This window comes from Protopterus annectens, chromosome 1.part0, assembly GCF_019279795.1.
Source record: "Protopterus annectens isolate FY-2018-M chromosome 1.part0, PAN1.0, whole genome shotgun sequence".
Taxonomy (NCBI): domain Eukaryota; kingdom Metazoa; phylum Chordata; order Ceratodontiformes; family Protopteridae; genus Protopterus; species Protopterus annectens.
Window position 1 is genome coordinate 1918058043 of NC_056725.1, and position 24179 is coordinate 1918082221.

General features: G+C 39.8%; 1 protein-coding gene across 1 annotated transcript in view; it reads left to right on the forward strand.

The window, feature by feature from the left end:
* The window catches only part of MYO6 (myosin VI), a 692995-nt gene that overhangs the window by 559208 nt on the left and 109608 nt on the right, over nucleotides 1-24179 (forward strand). The window contains exons 27-28 of the mRNA XM_044077058.1: nucleotides 9614-9717; nucleotides 11091-11222. Of these exons, the coding sequence (XP_043932993.1) occupies nucleotides 9614-9717; nucleotides 11091-11222 (236 nt within the window). The remainder of the gene's footprint in view (nucleotides 1-9613; nucleotides 9718-11090; nucleotides 11223-24179) is intronic.

A 24179-nucleotide genomic window follows, 5' to 3' on the forward strand; every position in this document is an offset into this window, starting at 1 on the left:
GATGCTGTTAGACAAAAGTCAGTCCTTCAGGAAAGCTGACCAGTTGTTTGTCTCCTATGAAGGTAAGAGAGAAAAACCAATGACAAATCAGACCTTTTCTAGATAGTTGTCTCATGCTATTGTGTTTTCTATTTTTTTTTCATACCATAATAAGCCACTTCCAGGCAGGATTAGGGACCATTCCAGCAGGGCTTTGGCTTCTTCTATGTCTTTCTGGAAAGAGGTGGATTATAGAAGTATTCTAGAGAGAGCAGCTTGGTACCCTGTCCGTACTTTTAAAAAGCACTACAAACTGGATTTCTATCCCAGATTCAGCAGAGGTTGTGCTAGGACCATTTTTCCAGGGGCGTATAGAATTGACCAAAATAGCTTATGTTACTGCAACAGTGATCTAATGTTGAACATAGCACAGCTATGTAAATAAATTTACTGTTATGGTAGATGCTGTAATAGGTCACTGTTACAGTAGTGACCCCTTCCACCAGCCCCCCTTTTGGTGTGATTCCTTTTATATTGCCTGGTTGTAGATGTATATACCTTTGTGTGTATAGTTTACCTTTGTGTATGTTTGCTAGCATTGTTTCCCTCAAGGATGTTGCCTCCCTTCTTCTGCATAAGAAAGCATTGATTATTTTGGCACTCTGTCTTTTATTGAGCTGCTGTCCCGTTCTGTACAGTTAGAGCACATGTAAAGTGCCTTTTAACTTTGAAAGATGGCTGGTCAATGGACATGTGACCCAAATAGCTTGGGCTACTGCAACAGTAATCTATTGGAGCATCTTGCTGTTATGGTACGTTTACGTATGCACATGTACTATTTGAAACTGCAGTTTTACTAAATAGAGTTCAAAATATTGTAGATATTTATAGTCTAAACAAACAGATTTCCAGTCATACTGTTGATTCCACCCCCCCCACCCCAAAAAAAACCTGGTAACAATCATGCTGTTTATTTTACGTGATTTAAGCTTCCAGTGTCAAAATAATAGCTTAAAAAGTCATAGGATCTCAAACACCCCAGAAATTACTAAAACTGACTATATCCTGGCTAATATTTTAGCTACTAGGTTAGAAAAATGAATTAGACAAACTAGACACTGAAAGGACATAGGAAATTATTAAAATAGTGGACTGTAAGAAAATAATGATCTACAACAACAGTTTCCAAGACCTTAGGTTTATTTAACTTCTCACACTAAATGTCTTGTTAATATGAGGGAGAAAGCCTTCAAGATTATAGAAAGTATATTTAACAAAGTTAGTTGTAAGATTGTGTAACAGCCTCTGTTAAGCAGATTAAAACAGCTGTGATAGGAGAAAAGGGAAGAAACGGTGCTAACCTTTGCAAGTAAATGTTCCACACTTTTTAGCTTTGTTAATGTTTCTGGATCAAATGAAAATTCTTCAGATTCATTGTACAGGGGTGCATTTGCTGATATAGCTCTATATAAGATTGCCACACACAGTAAACACTGAAAGGGACACACCGGAGGCATGTGCAGATTGACACTTTGCCTAACTTTCCTGTATTCCCGATCAAGAAGTTAACTACTGCAAGTTGTATCATTCAGCTCCTGAAAGTTAATATGGCTGATAGACATTATAAGATCCCTAATAGCGATCACAGTATTTGAATGAGTGACATAATAGGTCCTTTAGAGTATCTGTTTAGTTTGATTTATAATTTAAGTACCATACTATCTGACTTGAACACAGCATAAGGTTATTTATAAAAACAAGAGTGGCAAAACTCTTATCTCATGTTAGAAACCTGCTTGCCTCCTATCTTGAAGCAGAAAGTTATGGAAACATTACATTTGACAGACTGATTTCTGAATTAAATAGTCTTTTTCCAGCATAAATATGTAGCAGGTTGATCAACATTAGCTTATAGTATAGGCCTTTATAGTAATTACGGAGTTGGAGCATAACCTTCAGACTGATGCTATTCACATTGATTTTTCTCAAGTATTTGTTATTGTTAGTCATAGTTTTCTCATTGTAAAGTTGCAGAGTTTGACATCTAATCTGACTGAATCTGCAGAAGGTTAACTAAGTGGACCTGGGCTATAGACATTAATGGTTTCATTTCTGAACCATTTACCCTTTTGAGGGGTATCCCTCAGAGTTCCTTTCTCTTCTTTTTAATTTATATTTCAGTGACTTGTCCTTTCACAGTAGCATTTTTTTAAATATTTTTGCTGATTATATATTACAATCAGAAAAGTCATTACACGTCAGTCTGATGTTAGAGTTTAAGCAGCTTTAGATGAGCTGGTCACGTAAGCTGAGAACGGCAGGGACTAAGTAGAACTGCTATACTCTAGAATGTACTTTTCTTCAGTACTCACTTTACCAGAGTTATTAAAAATAAAAATGCCATGCAATCTCATATTAACAGCGCCTGTCAGGTTCTGATATGTAACCCCGAATGTTTGCTTTACCATCGTGGCTGTACTGTGATTAAAACTGAGATCCTTGATGTTCGTGGGCCCTTTGTTTTACATTTACAATCATTACCGCTTCTTTATCCATTGTGTTTGCAGAAGCCAAAAATTTACTTAGAGGCTAATTCCACAGCACTCATTTACATTGCAATTCAGACAATTACTGTGCATTTTCTGTCAGTTCTATAAGGTAATATTCAATTATGTTTGTATCCATTGGTGGCTACATGTCCTGGTTTACAATAATCAGGGTATTTAGTTGCCTATGAGATCCCTAGTTTTATTGTTAGCTATAAAGTGCAGACTAATTTTGGCCCCCTGAAAAGAGCCCTGTGATCTACTTTTATTAAATGCACTTCCAGAAGTTTTTTGAAACACATACTTGGAGAAGATACATCTTAAGAAAGTTGGTTGTAAATTAGATTACAGGTGGGACTGTCATCTTTAATTTTCAGAAGATTAGAAGGCAGGGTTGATCTCTACACCTGTACCACAAACAGTGCTCGATATCCCAGAGCAGTCACTACATTGTGATGTTCCAGATCAGTCACTACACTGTGATGTTCCAGAGCAGTCACTACACTGTGATGTTCCAGAGCAGTCACTACACTGTGATGTTCCAGAGCAGTCACTACACTGTGATGTTCCAGAGCAGTCACTACATTGTGATGTTCCAGAGCAGTCACTACATTGTGATGTTCCAGAGCAGTCACTTGATTGATGTGCTGCTTGAGAGAAGCACAGTCTCATCTTATAAATACCTTTTGTATGAGGAGTCTGTCCCAATTGCTTCTTCTAGTAGTTAGCTTGTTAAATATTCTGTGGTATTTATTGATGATGACAAGGGGGTTTCTAAATGTTTTGATTACATTTTCCATTGTCACTACAAATACCACCCTGAGGCTTCTCTGAAAAGGGCCAGAGTTTCCCTAAGGTCTACCTGTTAATAAAATCCAACAGAAATTCAACATTCTGTCCAGGAGTTGGAAGGTTTTCAGACATTTTTTGATCTGTAAGTTGCAACGTGACCTTTTTTATAGCTACCATACTGAGTACTGTAACTAAGCAATTGAAACTTATCAGAATCCAGGGGAAGTCATGACATATTCTGCAGTTTTGAAAACTGATTGCATATAGTCTGTAAAATCAGGTTTCATGAAGAAATTGCACAGTTACAAAGTATAGACCATAAAGTCTGCCATTTGCCTTTTTACAGATGTTTAATGTTTTTTATTCTGTTTCTCCCCATTTTCCTCATCTGTTTCTCCATTTCCTATCAGTCATTCTGATGCCCCATTTTATACTATTGTGATACCTCCCTGCAGTCTCTTTCCATGTAATATGCAGCTTATTTCACCTTTTTAATATCTTTCTTAGTATTCTTATGTTCCTTTACACTATGTATATCTTCACATTCCTCCTTCAAGTTTTTATGTATGTAAGTTTTCACCCTTCTTACCACATTTATCAGTGCATTTCTTCCTATTCTATTATTTCTTTTCCTCATTATTTCCCATGATGCATAGCTTCATCATATTCATTTGTGTACACTCACCCTTAAATCCTATACAATAGTCCTACTACTTACTATTACTTCTCCATCTCCAGCACATATCCTGTTTTTCTTTTGTCTTGTCAGCCTTTTTGGCGTTAAAACACCTGCACAACATTGTCATTTGCTGGTCCCGTATCTGCTGCATCACCCTTATCCTACCTTGTACCTCTTATATGCCCTTCTATTTATTTTCTCTTATACCAGCCCCCCCCCCTAATTCTCCATCGTGTTTGTGTTTCTTTCCCATCACCCCATTATAAAATCATATAATTTTTGTCTGACTCCCAGTCTTTCCTTTTCATTCTGTTTTCATTGTCTTGCATTTGTCATTATGCCTGTCTCTTTCTGATCCTCTGTTACCTTACCCTGCCTTATTTGCACAAGTTATTTGCAGGCAGTAAGACCATTGAGCACTCCAGACTTTTCTGAGCTGCATAGCATCTTCCAGTATCCCATAATGCACCACATGCCTCTATTGCTTGAGATTTTTGTTTTTATATAAAGTGCTTGTTTATCCCCCTAATGACATCAAGCTGCTAGGAGAGGATTTTTTTTTATATTGGTCTTCCCATGTCATAAGAGACTGTTTTTTCAAAGTTTTTTTATGCCGCATTGTGTAATAGCCAGCTGTTATGGTTTTTAAAGCAGTATTATTTACATTACTTTTTGCCAAAAATTATTGCTTATTGTTGATCTGTTCCTTCCTGTGGAATTCTATGTTTTATGCCTTTAGAAGTTTTGCCTTTACGCTTACTATTTTTGAACACCTTTGACTTTATACTTTTTTTCTGCTTGTCTTGGTTGCATAGACTGTTGCCCTAGGAAGCAATCATGAAGCTTGGGTTTATTTGTTGTCTACACAACAGAAATTTGTAGACCTTCATTCTATAACTGGGTGTTTGGTTGGGAATAGTCCATCATCTGCCCCCATGTCCATGCAGACCAGAAAGTCTGTTCCCACCTTTTCAGCATTACTTTTTTGATGCTGACCCTGAAAAAAAACATGCCTCAACATGTGCCTTCTTGATGCCACAGTATCAGCCCTTGCCATTCAGAGATCATTTGATGCTAGTCTCAGCATTGCAATCTTGTCAGCATCTGTTTTGGTAAAGTATTCACTCCAACCATGCACCTTGAGTCCCCCTTCAGCTCTGAGGTACCAGTATTAATGTCGACACCCATTTTTCAACATGATGGTTAGTGATGATGCTTTCATCAGCCTGGACTTTATTTTGTGTTGTCTCTCCATCTTATTATTACTGGATTTTTTTTTTAATATTCTCTTTATGGGGAACCCAAGGTCATTATAGCTATAGGCTACAAATAGGCCTGCAGCCCAGTTTAATGAAGCCCCTCTTGTTAATGTGATGTATAAAGGCTTGGGTAGTATCATAAAGAGTCCTACTTCCTTAATAGAACAACCCCAGTGAAGATAGTGCAAGGACCTTAAATGTGCTGTAGAGAAGAAGGTTGATTTCTTTTCATGAGTTTCCTTTTATCCTTTCTGCCACATTTTTTCCCCTACTTGTGTTAACGTCCTACAGGTCAGCTGTAGAATTCTTAGGTTCATTAGTGCATATTAGTCTAATGATCACGGAGGCCTTTTTAAGCCTAGCTATGCTTCCCAAATGTATCCAAAAAGTTTTGGTGCCCTAGAGGATATTTTAAAGAATATATTTTAAAGGCTATATAGGGTATGGGCATTCAAGCATTTACAGGTTGCCTCAGTCTGTCAGAGACATAGGTGCCAGACCTGGGGTGATTTTCTGATTTCCCAGCCACTAGTCCAAGTTACACCTGAATAGGGATAGGGATGGACTCTGCGTCACTTGGATGCGAAGTCTGTTCCATAGAAGGTGTACTCTGAGACACATACCTGTACCCCCAACATGTCCTATTTATGTCACAAGCAAGGTTTAAGTCCCTGGATCAGATAATTCTGATGCTGCTTATTTTGTGGATATGCAAAAGGTCCATCAGAGTGGTATCCTGAGATGTCTTGTATGCCAGGCATAGATCACCCAATATAGTCTATAGGAGGCAAAAAGGGATAGGGTTTTGAGGTGATCTGCATAGGACATGTTGTTTACTCCCTGTATTATTTTTGCAAGGAACCTCTGTGGACATTACAGATGTTGCATTTGCCTGGTCAGGTACATAGTGAAAAGGGCATTGTACTCAGTGATGGGACTCATGAGAGCCAAATACAATGGAACAATGACTTCCTTAGACCTAGATGCATACCTCTCATCCTCTTAGCACAAGAATTCTGGACAAAGCATGAAGTAATTGGGGGACAAATTTTAAATATTGCTGTTCTAAAACTCCGATGAGTGACTTCAATTCTCAGTGAGCTGTCAAAAAAAAAATTTATGAGGAAAAGACCAAAAATATGAGCCAAGAATATGGACATTCTGTGAAAATTTGGGCAATTGATAAGTATGTTTAGATGTCATACCCTTATTTATAAGTTGAGTAACCCAAAATGATTTCCTTTCTTACTTAAGACACATGCAGGTCAAAAGCCAGGGATACTGTCTATACACATCTCAAGTTACCTTGTCACCTTATTTAGCTTTGTGAATTCCCATGCAGTGCTTTTTTGAGACATTCTGTGTAACTTCAGTGGAAGGAAATTGAGGAGAGAGAGTGCACATTCTGTTTGTATGCTGTCAGAATCATAGCCTTAAGTTGTATAGACTGCTGATAAGAAGTGGGTGGGTTCTGTAACTGCTTTGGATTCTTCTGTGAAAAAGTTCAGTTGTTCTAAATGTTGTTACCTTCTTTCTATGTTTTGTCTGAAGGTTTGCTGTTAGTGTGCAACTTTTGATGCATAATTGTCAATGGATTCATTTTAATTAGGTCAGTTATATGCCACTGCTCTTTTCATAGTTCATCAAACTGGCCAAGACTACTGCGGTGGTGGTGCTGCGGTAGCGTTGTCCCCTCACAGTAAGACGTTGTCCTGTTCGATTCTCAGCTAGAGTGTCTTCTGTGTGGAGACATGCGTGAATGGGCATACTTTCGTTGAAGGTTGTGCGTCAGAGCTGGCAACTCGACATGTAAAAATCTACTGCCAATCATTAGCGGACTGGAGTTCCGCTGTGGCGACCCCTAACTGGGAAAAGCCGAAAGACACAACAACACAACATCAAAGTGGCCAAGAGGTAACACATTTTGAGCTCTTAAAAGATGTTTAGTTAGCAATGCATTGCTGAAACCACACCAGCAGTCTTAACAGCAAAGCAAATAGACAGCACTTTTTCTGCTTTGTTTTTAAATGGTGAGCAGTACAAAGTGCTGTATAGGGCTTTGTACCACAAGGAGGACCACTGTCAATTTACTTTTCCACTAAAGTTCCTGCTTCTGACCTTCGTAGGACTGCTTCACTGTAACGTGGTCCAAAACAGATCCTTCGGCTGTTTGTAGACAGCAAACTTAATAGAATCATGCAAAATATTCCTTTTTACATCAAAGATTATTTTTATTTTCTGACTAAATTGAAAACAGCCGCACTGCAAGATTACTAGCTATTTGTAATACTGAACATTACTTCTGTGCATACCTCTGTTTCTCATGAGTTAGTAATTTACATGCTTTGTAAATATTTAAGGCAGAATATGAATTTCAGTATCTGTGATATTTTTTTTCACCACAATATGTTAAGTAAATTAATAAATTGCAGTGGGGGTTGTAATGTGTCATCTCTCCCTCCCATTTTCACAAATGTGGTCATCGTAGAGTAGGAAAATACAATATTCTGCAATGCAGATTTTCTGTCTTACATCATAAGTTGTAAGCATTTTATTAATAATCATGTTTGAGTTATGGGTGGTTCTGAGTAAAGTTTATGTGAATTTGTGGAATATATTATCTCATCCGGTGGTTTTCTAAGGTTCACATACAGGTATTGAGTTGAAGTTGGACAACAGTAATTTGGAATGTAGTGTTTTTAGAATGTCGACTTTTCCAATAATTATTTACATATGAGTATTGGGCACCCCTGCTCATGAAAAACAATGTCACTGAAAGCTGTGCTGTTTGTACATGGTATTTTTACATCAATTGAAAATACTTAAAAAGTTAATTTTGGAACGGATATACCAGGAAGATGTTGCTGATAGACTGTTCGTAGAAGTGACAAAAGATATTTTGGCCTGTTTTAAATGATCCACAGGAGGTTTTGCCCAGATGCAGTCATTTTGTGTTTCTCCCCAAATTAGAAAGATTATGTTTGACAGTTGGAAAAATATTAGTGATAATTCCAACCTTATCAAAGTGATTTGAAGTACACCTGATTTTGTTAGTAAAAAAAATAATTTAAAATATTTGTTAGAAATTATCGAGAAAAGTAATTAATGCTAGCAGATTGACTGATTTATATAAATTTGGTTTCCTTAGAGTCTACAGGTTCAGCTTGGACAGACTTGAGTTTTGATGCTCGGTTATTTTGTGTTCTTTTTTTTTGCCTTCATGCCTAACCATGTAGACCTCCTCCAATAGGATTTCATGCCCATTCTTTCCGCACTGCTGAGTATCAGGAACAGAGTTGCGAGTCATCCAGGCAGTCATGAGGGTACTCTGAGCATAGTATGTTCACTTCATCTTTTCTTAACCTTGGAGATGGCCTGAGAATCTGGCTTCATCCCCTCAGAAAAGGGCCTCCCATATTTCACATTACAACCCAATAGCTTCTAGGCTGAAGAACTAGACAGTGCCACCCCCTCCTGCCAGGCCATTTCTACCAGGACAATGGCTTACAGGACCTAAGTTCTTTTATGATATGGCCCTAACCAATCTCGTGGTTACATGAGCTCCACATCACTGCAGGAACTGCCTATACTCTTCTGCATCCCCCCCACATGTTTTTTTTTGCAAGAGCTACCTTCAGTGGCTTAGGTCATTACACCCACATTTCTCTGGCTTATGGGCTGCTTCAGGAAAATATATGTTCCCCCTTTAATCCCTGAATAACAAATTCCATAGGCCAACAGTCACCGACCCCTTCCTTCTAGGTAGACATGCTGGTAGAAGCCGCACCTTCCCCACACCATTTTCTAGACTTTCTAGCACCTGAGCTGTTACTTGAACCCATCCCATGTGAATCATAGTTAGGACTTTACTCCTCTGTGCTCCCGAGCCGGGTTTAATTTAAACATTTTGAACTAAAATGAATTGTCCACTTTGAAAAGATGATTAGATTTGACATTTATAAAATGTTTTTTATTTTTTTTAAAGAATGTTATACTGTTGAAGTCTTGCTTTAATTTGAGATGAAAGCATTTAGTGTCTTATTAAAGTTTAATTTATTTTCTTTCATCCTGATTTCTGTCATATAGAGTTATGTGTTGCATACACAGTTTGTGTGAGATAGCAAATTTTACTTAAAATGTGGTTGTTACATGCAAATCTAGTGCTTCGGATACTGCTTTTTATCTTGCCTTAACTTTTTTATAGGGCATAATGTAGTATACATTTAGGTTTTGTGTCTTTGCGTTTCACGCATTTTCATTTCCATGCACATGCCCTGGAGATCATGGGTTCCATTGCCTATGGTAGTTGAATTCTGTGCAGTGTTTCTAACAGGTTTTCTTATTCTTTACAACTACAGGGGTCCTCAGGTTCAAGCTACCAAGGCTGTTGCTGGTACTAAGAAATACGATCTCAGCAAGTGGAAGTATGCAGAATTGCGGGATGCAATCAATACTTCCTGTGGTAAGTTTCTGTCATTGATTGCTCCAGTATGATGTTAAGTGTGATGGAAAGTTTACTCTAGGATCATAAGGTTTGTGCTATATTTTTTGCAGATAAGGTTAAGCTAAAGAGTTCATAAATCGAATGTCTCACTTCGTTGAGAAGAGTCTAAATCTTTAAGTAACTGTCATCTAATAAATGTCTAGTTGGCATTTTTCTGTATAGTTGTTTGTTTTAAGAGTGGATGTTCTGTTGAGATCCTCAAGATGTGCTACTAGTCCTCCAGTGATATCATACTGAAGGTCTGCTGCAGATGAAATTTAAATGTATCCTCCCTTTTTGCTTACTGAATCTTAGAAGTACAGTGGTATAAATGATATCAAATGAATTATGTAAGCAGTGATTTGGGAAAGTTGTACCATTCACTAATGAAATCCATAGCTTGGATTGCTGAAATGTATGCGTATGTGCTCTGAACCCACACGGCTTTAGGTTGTTCTCCCATGGCTCCCTGTCTGCTCATCCCTGGAGTCTCAAATTGCTCCTTATAGGGTACCTTGCAGGCTGGGTATCCTGATTCCTCAAGGAGGCGACCCTAATGGCCACTCCCTACAAGGGCCAGGGAGTGAGAAATCCAGTAGGGAATGGCCTGCTTGGAGACTGGGAGCAATTGCTCACACAGCAGCCAGCTCAATATCCTCACTGTGGGGGCAGCTAGGGTAGTAATTTTGTTGCTGCCCCCTACATTACCCTGAAATTCCCTGCAAGACTCCTAGTCTCCATCAGAGGTGACACAGGCATTGGGTTGCCCAAATCATTCCCTGGGATAAGACAGTTGGGCATTTTCTCCTTCATCTTGTCCTTCCCAGCCAACCCTATGTGCAGCCCACGACCTTTCCAGAACTCAGGTTGCCAGCAGAGTAGATGGATGCCCTGCCCCTGCACTATCAGACTGGTGAAAAATATGTGCATATGTTATTCTTGCATGAAAGCAGTATGTTTTGTCTCTAAGTTGTGGACACATTACTGTTAAGATAAAAATGTTTCTGTTTTTGTTTACTCGTCGGTCTTACATGTCAAGAAATACAGCAGTGATATGTTTAAAAAGACGGGTAATCCTTTCCAGAAGTAAATGTATGTATCAGTATAATCTTTGCAGTGTTTAAAATTCTGTATGCTGAGCATTTGGACAACAGCAAGGGATGTAGTAAACTGAATGCAATGGACTAAGAAATGTCAAACTGTCTCATTTACAAAAGTACATTAAGCAAATATGGATTCAATTAGTAAGTTAAATAAATATGGAAGTTATGCCATTCTAACTCATATGTACTGTATTTCTTTTATACTGTATCTCAGATGTTTTTGTAATTCATTTTCTTCTTATTGTTAAGATATTGAGCTGTTAGCGGCATGCAGAGAAGAGTTTCACAGGAGGCTAAAAGTCTATCATGCTTGGAAATCCAAGAACAAGAAGCGGAATGCAGAAACCGAGCAGCGTGCCCCCAAATCCGTTACAGACTATGGTAAGCAAATCTCCTTAATTTCTTATACTATCATGCAAAAAATAATTGAGGAGAAAAGCTTGCTTCTTTAGTAATGACAGTAAGCAGCTGGTGTTTGCAACATTTGCTTCTAAAGGAAATAGCTTTGCTGTTATTGTACCATTTTGTTATTTAATTACATTGGTCCTTCAGCCAGACATTTTCATTGTCACTTACTGGTGTTATAAATTTTACTAGTTAGCTCTGTTAGCATGCTGCTGGATAATGTTTCGCCTATTTTTTTTTTTTTTTTTGTGGAGGCATAGAGCAGGACCAGGAGACTCATTACGGTGCCCCCACAAACAGCCTTCTAATCATACATACTTGCTGTATGGGGCAGTCATGCTTCTCAGTGGTTGACTTCCTAGAGCTTTATATTGTATGGAGACTACCTCTATCGCATGGAGACTGCTAGTATTTCTCATGGCAAGATGAGGACTAAAAAGACAGATGTTGGACAGTCGCATATTGTGGTATTTGCCAGCTACCACTAGCATCACAAAGATTATAACTATGTGCTTTAGCCACTTGATGCCTGCTGGTATTACTTTTTACTGAACCAGCATTGTTGGATCAGTACATTAGAACAGATTTCATGAAGACGTCGGAGTATTCATGCTGTACAGTACAGTAGGTTGATTTAGTGCTGTCAGCAGCTAATAGCCATATTACAGACTGATTCTACTTGAAGTAATAGAAAACATGTATGTTTCTTATGCCAGATTTACCCTAGACTAGCTTACTTCCATACAGAAGACCACCATGATATAACTAATTACATGTTGTCTAAGAATAAAATGTTTTTGCAGGGGGTCTACTCCCATCTGTACACCACAATATAGTGGTTCTGCTACACACTTTTGATCTCTAAGTATATTATCTCAAGTTTGTGCCAGCTCAGAGAAATGGGAATACATTAATTTATCTTTACTGAGAGTTACAACAACTTCAGAGGTAGTATAATTTGAGAATAGGGGTGTGGATGGAGCCCCTATGTCTGCCCCTACACACACACACACACACACACACACACACACACACACACACACACACACACACACACACACACACACACACACACAAGCATTTTGAGTTAGAATTTTGCACTGCTTTTTTGTGGTAGTCAGATGGAGTGGCAGCAGTCACTGAGTCAATAGGTTTACATCATTAGGACTGTCTTTAGTACTCAGAAGCAGACACTTACAGACCAGAGGTATGGCTCCATGTCACTTGACCTTCAGGCCTTCACCTGAGTCCATTCCACTGTTATCAGGGAGTTTGATATGCAGTGTTTCCTGTATAAGTAAATTGCAGGACTGCATAGACTGTGGATGTATAATACAAAAGGATTCAGCATTATACAGATGAACTTAGGTGATCCTTTGTTGTACAGGCATGGGTACTGTTTTTGACTTTCAGTTAGATCCAGTTTATAAGGGATGGTTATTGGAGTACCACCTGCTTGTCTGTCAATATGCTTTTCCGTTAGTGCTACAGATAAGATTTTTAGTTATGGTATTGTCTTTCTGTGTTTTATAGCCCCTAGCAGTACCTCTTAATACATCTTTCTTCTTCACTAGAAATGCAAGTATTAGCCATCATATCTTTGGGCTTTACATAGATCCTACTTTTTGCACATAGTTTCATATTTTTTGTAAGTTTTTTTTTTGGCTGGTTTTATAAATATGAGTCAGTGTCAGAGTTCACATTGCACAGTGTACAAATATCTAAAACGTGTAACCCATCAAGTTCTTGTATCCTGTCTGCAGAGTTCCTAGACAGACTTTGAATCACAGACTTGCATATGCAGACTTTGCTGTTCTATTTACCCTGCAACCCTTAAGCACATGACAATTTTGTTAGAAACCCACACAGGCATCTGGTGCTTGGTTTCTTTTTCCTTGGCTGATTCAGTTCAGTAGTCTGACATCCTTAAAAAAACCCTTTGTCAAGTCTATAACACACACTTATTCTTTGTTTTCTGTAATATTGTCCCCAGTAAGTCCCAGTTTTACTAGTGCTTTTTTTGCACTGCTTTGCCACCACATGAGGTGGACAGTTCTCTTCTTGTTTAACTTGAACTGTGTGAAATCACTGAGAACCGGTAAGCTGTGGAATTCCCCATCCAAGTACAACATACATTCTTGCTGGGCATTTTATTTGTATATGAACTCCTGTAAAACTTTCCTGGTTAGCAATGCTAAATATGATGCATTTGGCATCTAATAGTATGTATATAATATAAAAATGCTGAGATGTCAACAGTTCCAAGAAGAGGCCTTTGCTGAATTTACAACCAGTCCCCCCACTCTTCTATATCAGTCCAGTATTTTTTGTTAGAAGGCCTTGCATTTACAGGTGAGCATGCCCTGTGCTTATACTATGTTGCTGTGAGCTTGCTGTATGCACATGCTGTGTTGTTGTGAGCATGCCCTAGGTACATGCTGTGTTGTGTATTGTAGTTGTGCTTCTAGACTCTTGCTTAACCCTTTTTTCTGATGCTCACTTAATTTGGATCTTGATCCTAACTTGCATGGCAGAAGGTTACCATATATAAAGCTTAAAGAAGTCAGACGTCTAGATGTTTCATGGTTGCCAAGTAATGAACAATGACCCACAGCATTGTCTCTGTTGTCTAGGGGTAGCTCATACATGTAGCCCACGTTTGCAGATGTAAGAGAACAATGCTGGCCTGTGTAATTACCAGGGGGCGGAGAAGGAGGATGAGAAGCTGCCACATAAAGACTGGGCTCTGTGCTATCAGAAGGGCAAAGAAAATGAAGCTCAGACCTCTGTCAAACCCTCCTGGAGTTATGTCCATTTCAGAAAAGGTCCTTAAGTCCCACATGATCCAAGGTCATCTTTGGCTACCACATTCTCAAGCTTGCATCCAACTTCTACTTCCAGGGGCAATGACAGGGAGTCCAGGGGAGTTTACCCTTGCTGTCACCTTGGGGTGATGGTGGTGTCCTGCATTGCATGCAGTACCCTATAGTGATTGCTAAGCTAGAGAACACTTGTGACTAGCCTGATTCCTCGGAACAACTCCTTGTATCTCCTTGCTGTACTTTGGTGTTAGTAACCTGGTCCAAAGACTGCTTTCTATAGGGTCCCTCCAGGCTCAGCAAGGTTCTAGTGCTCAAGCAGACAAGAGTTCCCTTGATATTCTCATGCTAGGGCTTACAGTACAGGTCTTTGACTTTAGGCAGATGTTAAAAGCCTGATGGAACCCGCCAGCACAGGTAAGAGACTGCACTCATAAAAAACATGGCCTTATGTGGCACTGCACCCATTTCAGCCTTTCAAATTCTCAGTCTGCCTTCAGTATTTGTGCCATGGCTCCCTTTTGCCTGACACTTGACACACATACCTATTATCCATACATACATAAGCTAATCTCTGTTGGAGTTTTTTCTCTTTTTTCGGATGGGAGATCAGGGGATCCAGTCCTTCTTAGCCTTCATATGAGGAGTCTGAAAATCCACAAGCCATATGTCTGAGACACATAAGGAAAATTAGTCTTCCCTGACATACAACTCTCCACCAGATGACCCTCCCTTACTGAAGCCTTGCAGGTCATTAAGTCATTAGCTGACCACTCTTTGATTTGCATTCCTTCCCCTCCCAATCCCCCCAAAATGTTTCAGTGATCATCTGGAGAGGAAGTAAAATGGAGCCTCAGGATATCTTTCCTATGTAGCCAGTCACTATTGATGCTATATAATGCTGTTTCGAAGTAGCTGTTCTCTGGTCCATTGGTGCCCAAGAAAGCTGATGCTTTCTATAAGCTTGACTTGGCATGAGGGAGATCCTGACCAGGCATCTTCTGGCTTAATTCTGCGTGATCTCTTCCATCCAGCACAACAGCTGTTGGATTAGCCTAATTCTTTGGACAGGGTGAAAAACATTTTCCTTTTCTGATGCAGTGGGACTTGTATGTCAACTACCTTTCTCACGTCTTCATATTCTAATCCTTCCTACTTGATCAGGCATCAGAAAAGCTTTCTTTTCTCTCTGAATCTGGGCAGAAGAAAGGAACTGTCAATACTTTGTCTACTACATCCAGAGTGAGCTTTCCAATGGCCTGATTTAGTTTTGATTGTATTGAAACTTGATTGTATTGTATTGATTTGATTGTATTATATTGGGGGTTGGGAGGGTGGCTTAATGGCTAAGGTGTTTGCCTTACAAATACAAGGTGCAGGGTTTTATGAACTATGAACCTATGAAACCATGGCTGTGACAACATGTGTGGATGTATGCCTGTACAGGATGACCTGGTTGAAGTTTTTATCCCTTAAGGAAGAGCTTAGGCAGACCATCTTGGTTCGTTTTTTTTCAGGGTAGTGATTATATTCACTTAGTCTTCAGATGTCATGGTGGATCATGTCCAGGAGAAAAAAAATCAGACAGCATTGACTTTTGAGGAACTCCATAGGCCTCCTTTGATTTCCACTGTGTCTTCTTCCTGGTCTAATGGAAAAAACTTCAGACATCACATTTTCTGTCATTGTGATGGTGGTAGTCCAGGCCAGTCATCCGAGAGGATGACCGTGCCAATCCAACCATTCCATTTTTCACTGTTTTGTAGGGCGGTCCATGGTGGAGGGCAACTCTCTGAGTTTTATCAGGCTCAAAGAGTGATCACCTGTTGTTAACTGGGTGTTTAAATTTAAGTATAATATCTAGCTACAGGGATCTGCATGTAATACAGAACACATTTCTTTTAGAAGGCAGTCTGACTAAACAGCTTATAGATGGTAGAATGTCATCCACAGTCACTTCAAAACATGCCTAACAGAAGCTTGAGCATTCATGATAGTATCTGCGTTGTTTCAAGAGAATTCTGACAGTGTATTACTTTAGTATCAGAGGTGGAAAGCTTATATTCAGAAGTAAAGAAAATATATTTGTAGACACAAATAAATATATATTGATATATATGTAAGTTTAGAAGTATAATAATTTAAGTAAGAAAACTGGTCCAGCTGCAGGCATTGGTAATTCTATTGCAAAAAGGTAGGTTAGCAGAAAACTAGAAACTGTAGATTCAGAAAATCTGTTTGTTCCTCACTATGAGTAGAAAAAATGTAATGACTTAGGTATAGTATGGTGGATCTATGCATACTCAGTGGTGTTTAACTCTTTTACTTTTCTTAAAGAAGAGAAAGGCAGTGCAGCAGCAATTCAGAGCACATTTTGTTTAGTTATATATTTATTTGTGTATTTTAAATGTTATATCTATTAATCAGTTACTGTTTAATTTACCCTTGGCTTTCACCAGGGTTTAACTCTAACCTGTGGGACATGTTTATTATTGTTTGCTTATGTACTCTTTGTCAGAATTATAATTGTAACATGTTTTTAATGTTTCTGTTTACCTTGGAGCTTTTCTTCCCAGGCCTTTGCTGAAAATGGACATGCATCCAGTCGGACTATCCCGGTCAACAAATGTAAAATAAATAAATAAAATAAGTTTTAGTTGAGAACGGGAAAAAAATCTATAGTACAAGTATCATAGTACATATACAAATTACAGCATTCCATTTTACCAAAATGTACATAAAATGGACATTTGGGAACAAATAATAGAGAAATATGCCTAAACAAAATGTGATACAATGAATTTTACTATGCATAATCTAATACTGTTATTTGAAGTACAAAAATATGGCTAAGCAAAATATGATGCAGTAAGTATGACTGTGTCATAATGTTATGAGTTGTTATCACTTGAAAAAATAGTTGGCCTTGATTTGGATTATTTAAGTAATCTGCTACCTCTGTAGGGTATGGTACAAGCAAATACAACAGTTTGGATGCCACGAGAAACAGACGTGAGAAAATAAAGGTGTGTTTCTGTTTGTTCTTTTAGTTATTAGAATTGGTATGATTGGGCACACTTGAAATGGGTGCCTAGTGAGTAAGCAACTGAAGTTTCATTAGAAGGTTACTTGAATTAGTAACTGAGGGTGATTAAAATGAGGAATTATACAGAAAGGAATGCCATGTATTAGATACAGGGTTAAGGACCCATGTATAAAACATGCTGTAGTAGTGTAATGATGAAAGCAGAGTGACATATTAGGAGTTATATAGGGTAGTAGTAGTATGTGGTTTGGGACGCTACTGTCTGGAGATAAATAGGAAACTGAGTATAACTATATTCCGCTATTTCAAAAATAATTTAAGAATAATTGAATTTTATATAGATATATATATATATATATATATATATATATATATGTTTATAAATAGGAAACTGAGTATAACTATATTCCACTGTTTAAAAAATAGTTTGAGCAATTGAATTTTATATGTATGTGTGTGTGTGTATATATATATATATATATATATATATATGTTGTTGTATGTTGTTGTTGTATCTTTCGGCTTTTCCCAGTTAGGGGTCGCCACAGCGGAACTCCGGTCCGCTAATGACTGGCAGTAGATTTTTACGTACCGAGTTGCCAGCCCTGGCGCACAACCTTCAACGAAGGTATGCCCATTCACACATGTCTCCACACAGAAGACGTTTTAGCTGAGAATCGAACAGGACAACGTCTTACTGTGAGGCGACAACGCTAACACAGCACCACCACCGCAGTATATATATATATATATATATATATATATATATATATATATATATATATATATATATATATATATATATATATACACACACACACACACACACACACACACACACACACACACACACACACACACACACACACACACACACACACACACACACACACACACACAGATATGTGAAGATGTGAAGAAGATGTGGATTAGCTCAAAGCTGCACTTAGATGAGAAAGAGCCTCCTTAGCAGTCTCTATACCATTTGCATTTAGCTAGGTCTTTAAATTATTAGCATAAAGCCTTTTTAAAGTCATTAATAGTATCTGGTAATTTCACACTATGGTATATTCTCCAGGTGTCCCGTATAGTTTCTGAATAGAGTTCTGCCATAGGAGTTTCTAGTTCTAGTTGTTTTGATAAGAACTATATAAGATGAAGAGTTTATGCAGTCTGATAGAGTTCAAGAAAGGGAGGAGAAGGGTGTTTTGAATTAGGGTATAAGAATTTGTGGTCAGTATTTAACTGAAGGCAATGCAAACAATGTTTGAAAGTTGGCAAGCACTGGGTGTGTAACCATAAATATGTTGTTGTCTAGCTGCAAAGATCTGCATGTCATGTAATATAAATTACTTCTAGTGGACAGCCTGTATAACTTCCTCCTAGAAGCTAGTAATGGATCCACTGTGCCAATGTCCTTGGTATAGTCGTGGACAGCTGTGAGCTAGAATTGTTAGACCCTCCTCCAGAAAAGGTTGCTCTTATGGACAAAGCTATCTCTGCAAAGTTCGTGGAAAAGGCCTAGACTGTCACCACTTTGGATTGAGTCCAAAATTTAGCTCCCTTCTTTGAGACTTTACTGAGAACATACATTGCACTAGGTTCTGAATGGTGAAACTCCTTGGGATCACATCACTATTGCTGTAGAACACATAGTTAGTATTGCTGAACTTGATGAGATATGTTTGGCACCTCGCTGCCAGGGGTCTGCACTGGAGATTTCTTTAATCCAAGTTGGGTGGGAGCATTTTCAGTACAAACAACAGTACTGACATTTAGATTTCCTTCAACAACTCCAGTGTTTACAAGGTGTTATTGATGGGTAGGGGCTGAAGCTGTGCAAAAGATGGTCTGTGTGGATCTGTTTATTTCCCTACTTGAAAAGCTGACTGTTAATAGTCCCACCTTGGTATTTTTGGTGGTGTCCTTGGAGTAGATGTCATCATGGCTGTATTCACTGGATGTGGTCATAAAGTTAGGTTCATACTAGGCTGATGATCACTATGGCCTTTACAAGCTTTGCTGTGCAACCCAAATGTGTCCCACGAGTTATAGGTTTTTGATGTTTACATAGCTGGTTATGACATGATTTACTGACTGCCTCTGTCCATCAGATGCATAGGCACTAGACCAGGGGTAAATTTTCAGTTCCCATTCAATGGTCCAAGTTACACTGAAATAGGAGGGGCATTGCATTTTGACATACTATCACTTAATAAAAGGTAATTATATACTGACCAGAACGTGGAAAAACTTCAGTGTGCCATTCCGTTTAACTAACCTAGAAGTTTTCTGATCCCTTCCAGCAGATTATCTCTTTATCCTGCAACTGAAAACTCTTTAGTGTCAGTCATTTCTGCCAGCACAGAAGGTTTTGGAGATCATAACTTTGGTAGCCTGACTGGGGATGAAGCAGAGTCCAAGGTGTGACAACTCTACAGCTTCTGGGCTTGATGGCTATGACAGTCTTCACTGTGCCATTTGCAGCCTAATGAATGTGGTGTTGCAGTAGTGTGTGAGGAGATTGCCACTGTAGGTTCATTATATACTGGCAGAACTACTTCTGTGCTGTTGGATATGAGCCCTTTTGTAAGACCCCTATCATCAGACCCTGGTTTCACTTTTGGCACTCCTCACTAAACTTTAGATGGGCCTCTTATTCTTAAAGGTGTATATGCCTGCTACCCTGGAACAAATTGGATAGTCAGTCACTTAATGGTGTCTGACAGCCTCTTTAACCCAGGCCAGTAATCAAGGCGCATCAATTCTCACCACTGACACTGGTGAGAGTTGGTCACTAAAAACAGGAATGAATTTACACAGTGTTTTCATCAGATGCAGCTGTTTACATCAAGCACAGGTTCATCCAGGAGCACAGAGGAAACAAGCTCCAGACCTGTGACTAGACTCTTTGTTTCTCCAGATCCCATACAAGACTCACTTTGGAACACTCTGTCCCAGTTCCAAGTAGCTGACACACCCACACTTGGGTATTTGATTTTTACACACACTCCTGGGAAAGGCTGGCACAGACTTACTAGCTGTACCCCTTTTGCCCAGATTATAAGGTAACCACACTGCCACCAATCAGCCACTCTAAGGCTGTTACAAGGGTATCCAATTATAATGAGTAAAATCAATACTAAAGTAAATTGCAGAGTGTAACTAAAGCAGCAAGTCTTTTCAGAGTGGCCACGAGGACACTAAAATATGCACAAGTACACTCAAGATGTTAAAAGTATTCTTTAAATGACCAGCCACAATGAAAGGTATAGAAATATTTAATAATAAATAATAAAATAGAAAACATGAGAACACTAAATATCCAAGTAAAGTAAACACCCGTTTCAATCACAAGATAAATAAAAATAACACAGCTGGACAGATTCATACAGATGCAGAAAAACAGTACTTAACTAATCTCACTGTATTTTGTGACTCTCTAAGGAGTAACTGTCCCCTAGCTAACTTAATTAATACAGAAAGGCAAGACAGGATACTGAGATGCTTACTTCCACAAGGCAAGGTGATGAGCTTCTAACTAATGAACTGAATTGAACTCAGACAACTGACTGTGATAACTGTGATAGATCTTTATATCAGGTTCCAAAGAAACAAAACAAGCTGCTGTGGGTGTTCCATCCTCTCAATGCTGGTTATGAATGATGTCACATTGATCACCTGACTTGCTAAGCTCTGTTGCAGATCTGAAAGCTATAGAACAATTTCAGAAACTTCTACTCTTCTCTTCCAGAATTCTTTGTTTAAACATAAACCTTTAATCAGTTATAATAACACTGTTGATGCATTTTTAACACAAGCATCAGTACAAGTCAGTGTGATAGTCAAATGACGAAAAATTATTTACAAAACTCCAGCTAGCTATTCTGGCATATGTTACATATGCACTGCCCTATTCTCCCTGGCACAGATGACAATACCTCACATCATCACATCTCTCACCTCCTCTGAAGTCTCAAGCTAGTTTTTCAAGTGACCCTGAAAAAACATTGCTTGACAGGAATGGGCCTGTCTGGAAACACATCAACCTATACCCTGTCTTGAGAGTCCATCTGCATTGGCATTGCTGACCCTACTATGGTGCTGTACTGCCATGTCATATGGCTGCAACCCTATGCTCCACTTATTAACTTAGCAATTTGCTGGCTCACTCTGTAGCCATGTTAAGGGATTGTGGTCTGTAACCTCAGTGAATTTCCTTCCATACAGATAAGGCCGAAGTTTGTGCAGTGCCTATAAAATGGCTAGACATTCTTTTTCCTACAGCTGCATAACATTCCTCCCTGGGTTGGAGTCTATGACTGAAATATTCAACTGGGTGCTCTTCTCCCTCTGATGAAGCCTGGCTGAGTACAGCTACCACCCCATGGTTTGAATCATCCACCTGCAAGACAAATTCTTTGCTGTAATCTGGACAGGCTAACGCAGGAGGTCCTCCCAAAGACCATTTAAGCTTTTGGAATACCTGCTCGTAAGCTGGGATCCACACTACCTTATCTGGCCTGTTTTTTTATTATCAAATGTGTGAGAGGAGCAGCTATTGTACCATAATTGGGAACAAACTTTCTATAGTACCCCTCTGTCCCCAAGAATGCCCACACCTGCTTCTTGGTAACAGAGGCAGAACATGCCTGAATAGTTTTCACTTTGGCAGGTTCTGGCCTAATTTTACCACTCCCCACTCTATGTCCCATGTAAGAGACCTCTGTCACACCCACCTGACACTTAGTGAGCTTAATGATCAACCCTGCCCTTTTCAATCTGCCCAGGACCTCCCTGACATGCTGAAGGTTCATTATGTTAGAATAGTAGAGTTTGTGCCCTTGGCTCCTGTCTAGCATGTTTACCATATAACTAACATTACTGACCTTCCTTACCACTGTGAAGGGTCCCTCCCAAGCTGTCTGCAGCTTATTGTGTCTCACAGGAATGAGCACCCTAACCTGCTTACCCACAGCATACGCTCGTGCTCAAGCATTCATGTTGTACCAGACAGTTTTCTGCTGTTGGGCTCCTGCCAGGTTGTCTTGGGCCAAGCCCAAGAGTTCCCTAAGCCTTGCCCTGAGGTTTAGGACATATGTCACAACCAACTCCTTATGGGATTCATCACAAATCAAATCTAAAGGCCCCTTCACCCTATGACCATGCAGTAACTCAAAGGCTGAAAAACCTGTGGATTCCTGGGGTACCTCTCTGTATGCAAACACTAGATGGGGCAAATATTTGTCCACTCTCTCTTAAATTGGTCTGCAAATGCCTGTAGCATGGTCTTTAGTGTAGAGTTTAACCTCCCCACAAGACCATTAGTCTGGGGGAGCCTTACCCACAAAGCTTCCGCAGACAAGACAGCAGGTATTACATGAAATTAGCACCTCTGTCAGTTAGTATTTCTCTCAGGAAACATACCCTGTTGAAAATTTCTAACAAAGCATTTGCCACCTTTTCTGCCTCGGTGGAGGACAGAGCCACTGCCTAAGGGTATCTAGTAGAATAATTTACTTCCAACAGGATATAATTCTTCCCTGTGGACCTTGGGGTACTAAGAGACCACACAATATCCAGAGCTACCCTCTGAAATGGCTCTTCAATCACAGGTAAAGACATCAACAGAACTGTGACATTGTCCCTTGACTTGCCTACCTTTTGGCACTGCTCGCAGGTCCTGCAGTACCCTGTTATATCCCTCGCAACCCCAGACCAATAAAAGTTGTGCATAGTACGTCTCTTGGTATGCTTTATGCCCTTATGACCTGCAGAAGGAAGGTCATGGGCTGTGGCTAGAAGTGCCAGACAGTAGGCTGTGGGTAGTAACAACTACTGTATTACCTCACCCTCTAGCCCTTCATCAGGGGTCCACTCTGTATACAGTAACCCTTTGATGTCCTTCAAGGATGCATCTGCAGTCCTAACATATGGGTTGTCCTGCCTCAGGCAGCCCTTCGGTCAGCCGGATTCCAAAGTCTGGGTCTGGCCTCGGCTGATGTCGCACTTCACCCGACATCATAGCTGCAGTGAATTGGGTATAAAGGCATCAGCTGACGCCATTTTCCTCAGTCTTTCTTGCCGCGCGGTGCCCGAAGTAGAAGCTGTTCGCAAGTGCCGGTCGGTCAGATCCAGAGATTTCTACTACTGAAGACTTCTAAAAAGCTAAGTACCCCGTTGGGGACTCTTTCTTGCCTCAGCCGATGTCAGAAAAAGTAAATAATTGTTTAACTTGTGGGAAACAAATACCTCATAAGGATTTCCACTCTTACTGCCTTCCTTGCTTAGGCCCAGACCACGACGTATCAGCGTGTCTAGCCTGTGCTTCCTTCAACTGACGGACACTTAGACGTCGGTCGGAGTTTGCAGAGGAGTTTTTTGGTCCCGCTTTTGCTTACAAAATGCCGTCGGAGACCCCGACTTCACAATTAGCTAAAAAGCGTAAGGAAAAGGACCGACACTCGCGGTCCGCGGTTTCGGCCGAAACCACGGTTAAGCCAACCGTGAGTGTCTCGGTTTCGGCCGAAACCGAGTCCCTTGCCTCCGATAGCCAAGGCCTCACACACCATGGCTGAATCTGCTACTGAACTTACCCCTGCTGTAGCAGGCTCCCAGGATTTATCAGACACTATTCCTTTAGACATATCTACTCCTGCACGTGGAGCTGCTAGGCCCCCTGCATCTATGTCTATCAAGGCTTTTTCTAGGGCTAAAGCAGCTAAATCTTCTAAGGCCTTGCCTGCTAAAACCCCCTCACACAGGCCTACCTCCAGTTCCCAAATGCTCAGCTTGGCTGAGGATCTCATTTCTTTGATCAGGGGATCCCAACCTCACCCAGACAGGGCCTCTCAACCCCCTCCAGAGAAGACGCCTAGAGCAGAGCCCCCGGATCCTGTTTCTTCAGACTACTCCTCGGATGATTCAGAAAACTCAGGTCCACCAGAAGACCCATATTCTCCTTATGAGGATTCTGATGCAGAAGACTCCATTCCTTCTGCCTCTCCTCCCGAGGAATTTTCTTTTGGGGAAACCTTACATGCTATGAGAGAGCATTTTCAATGGCAG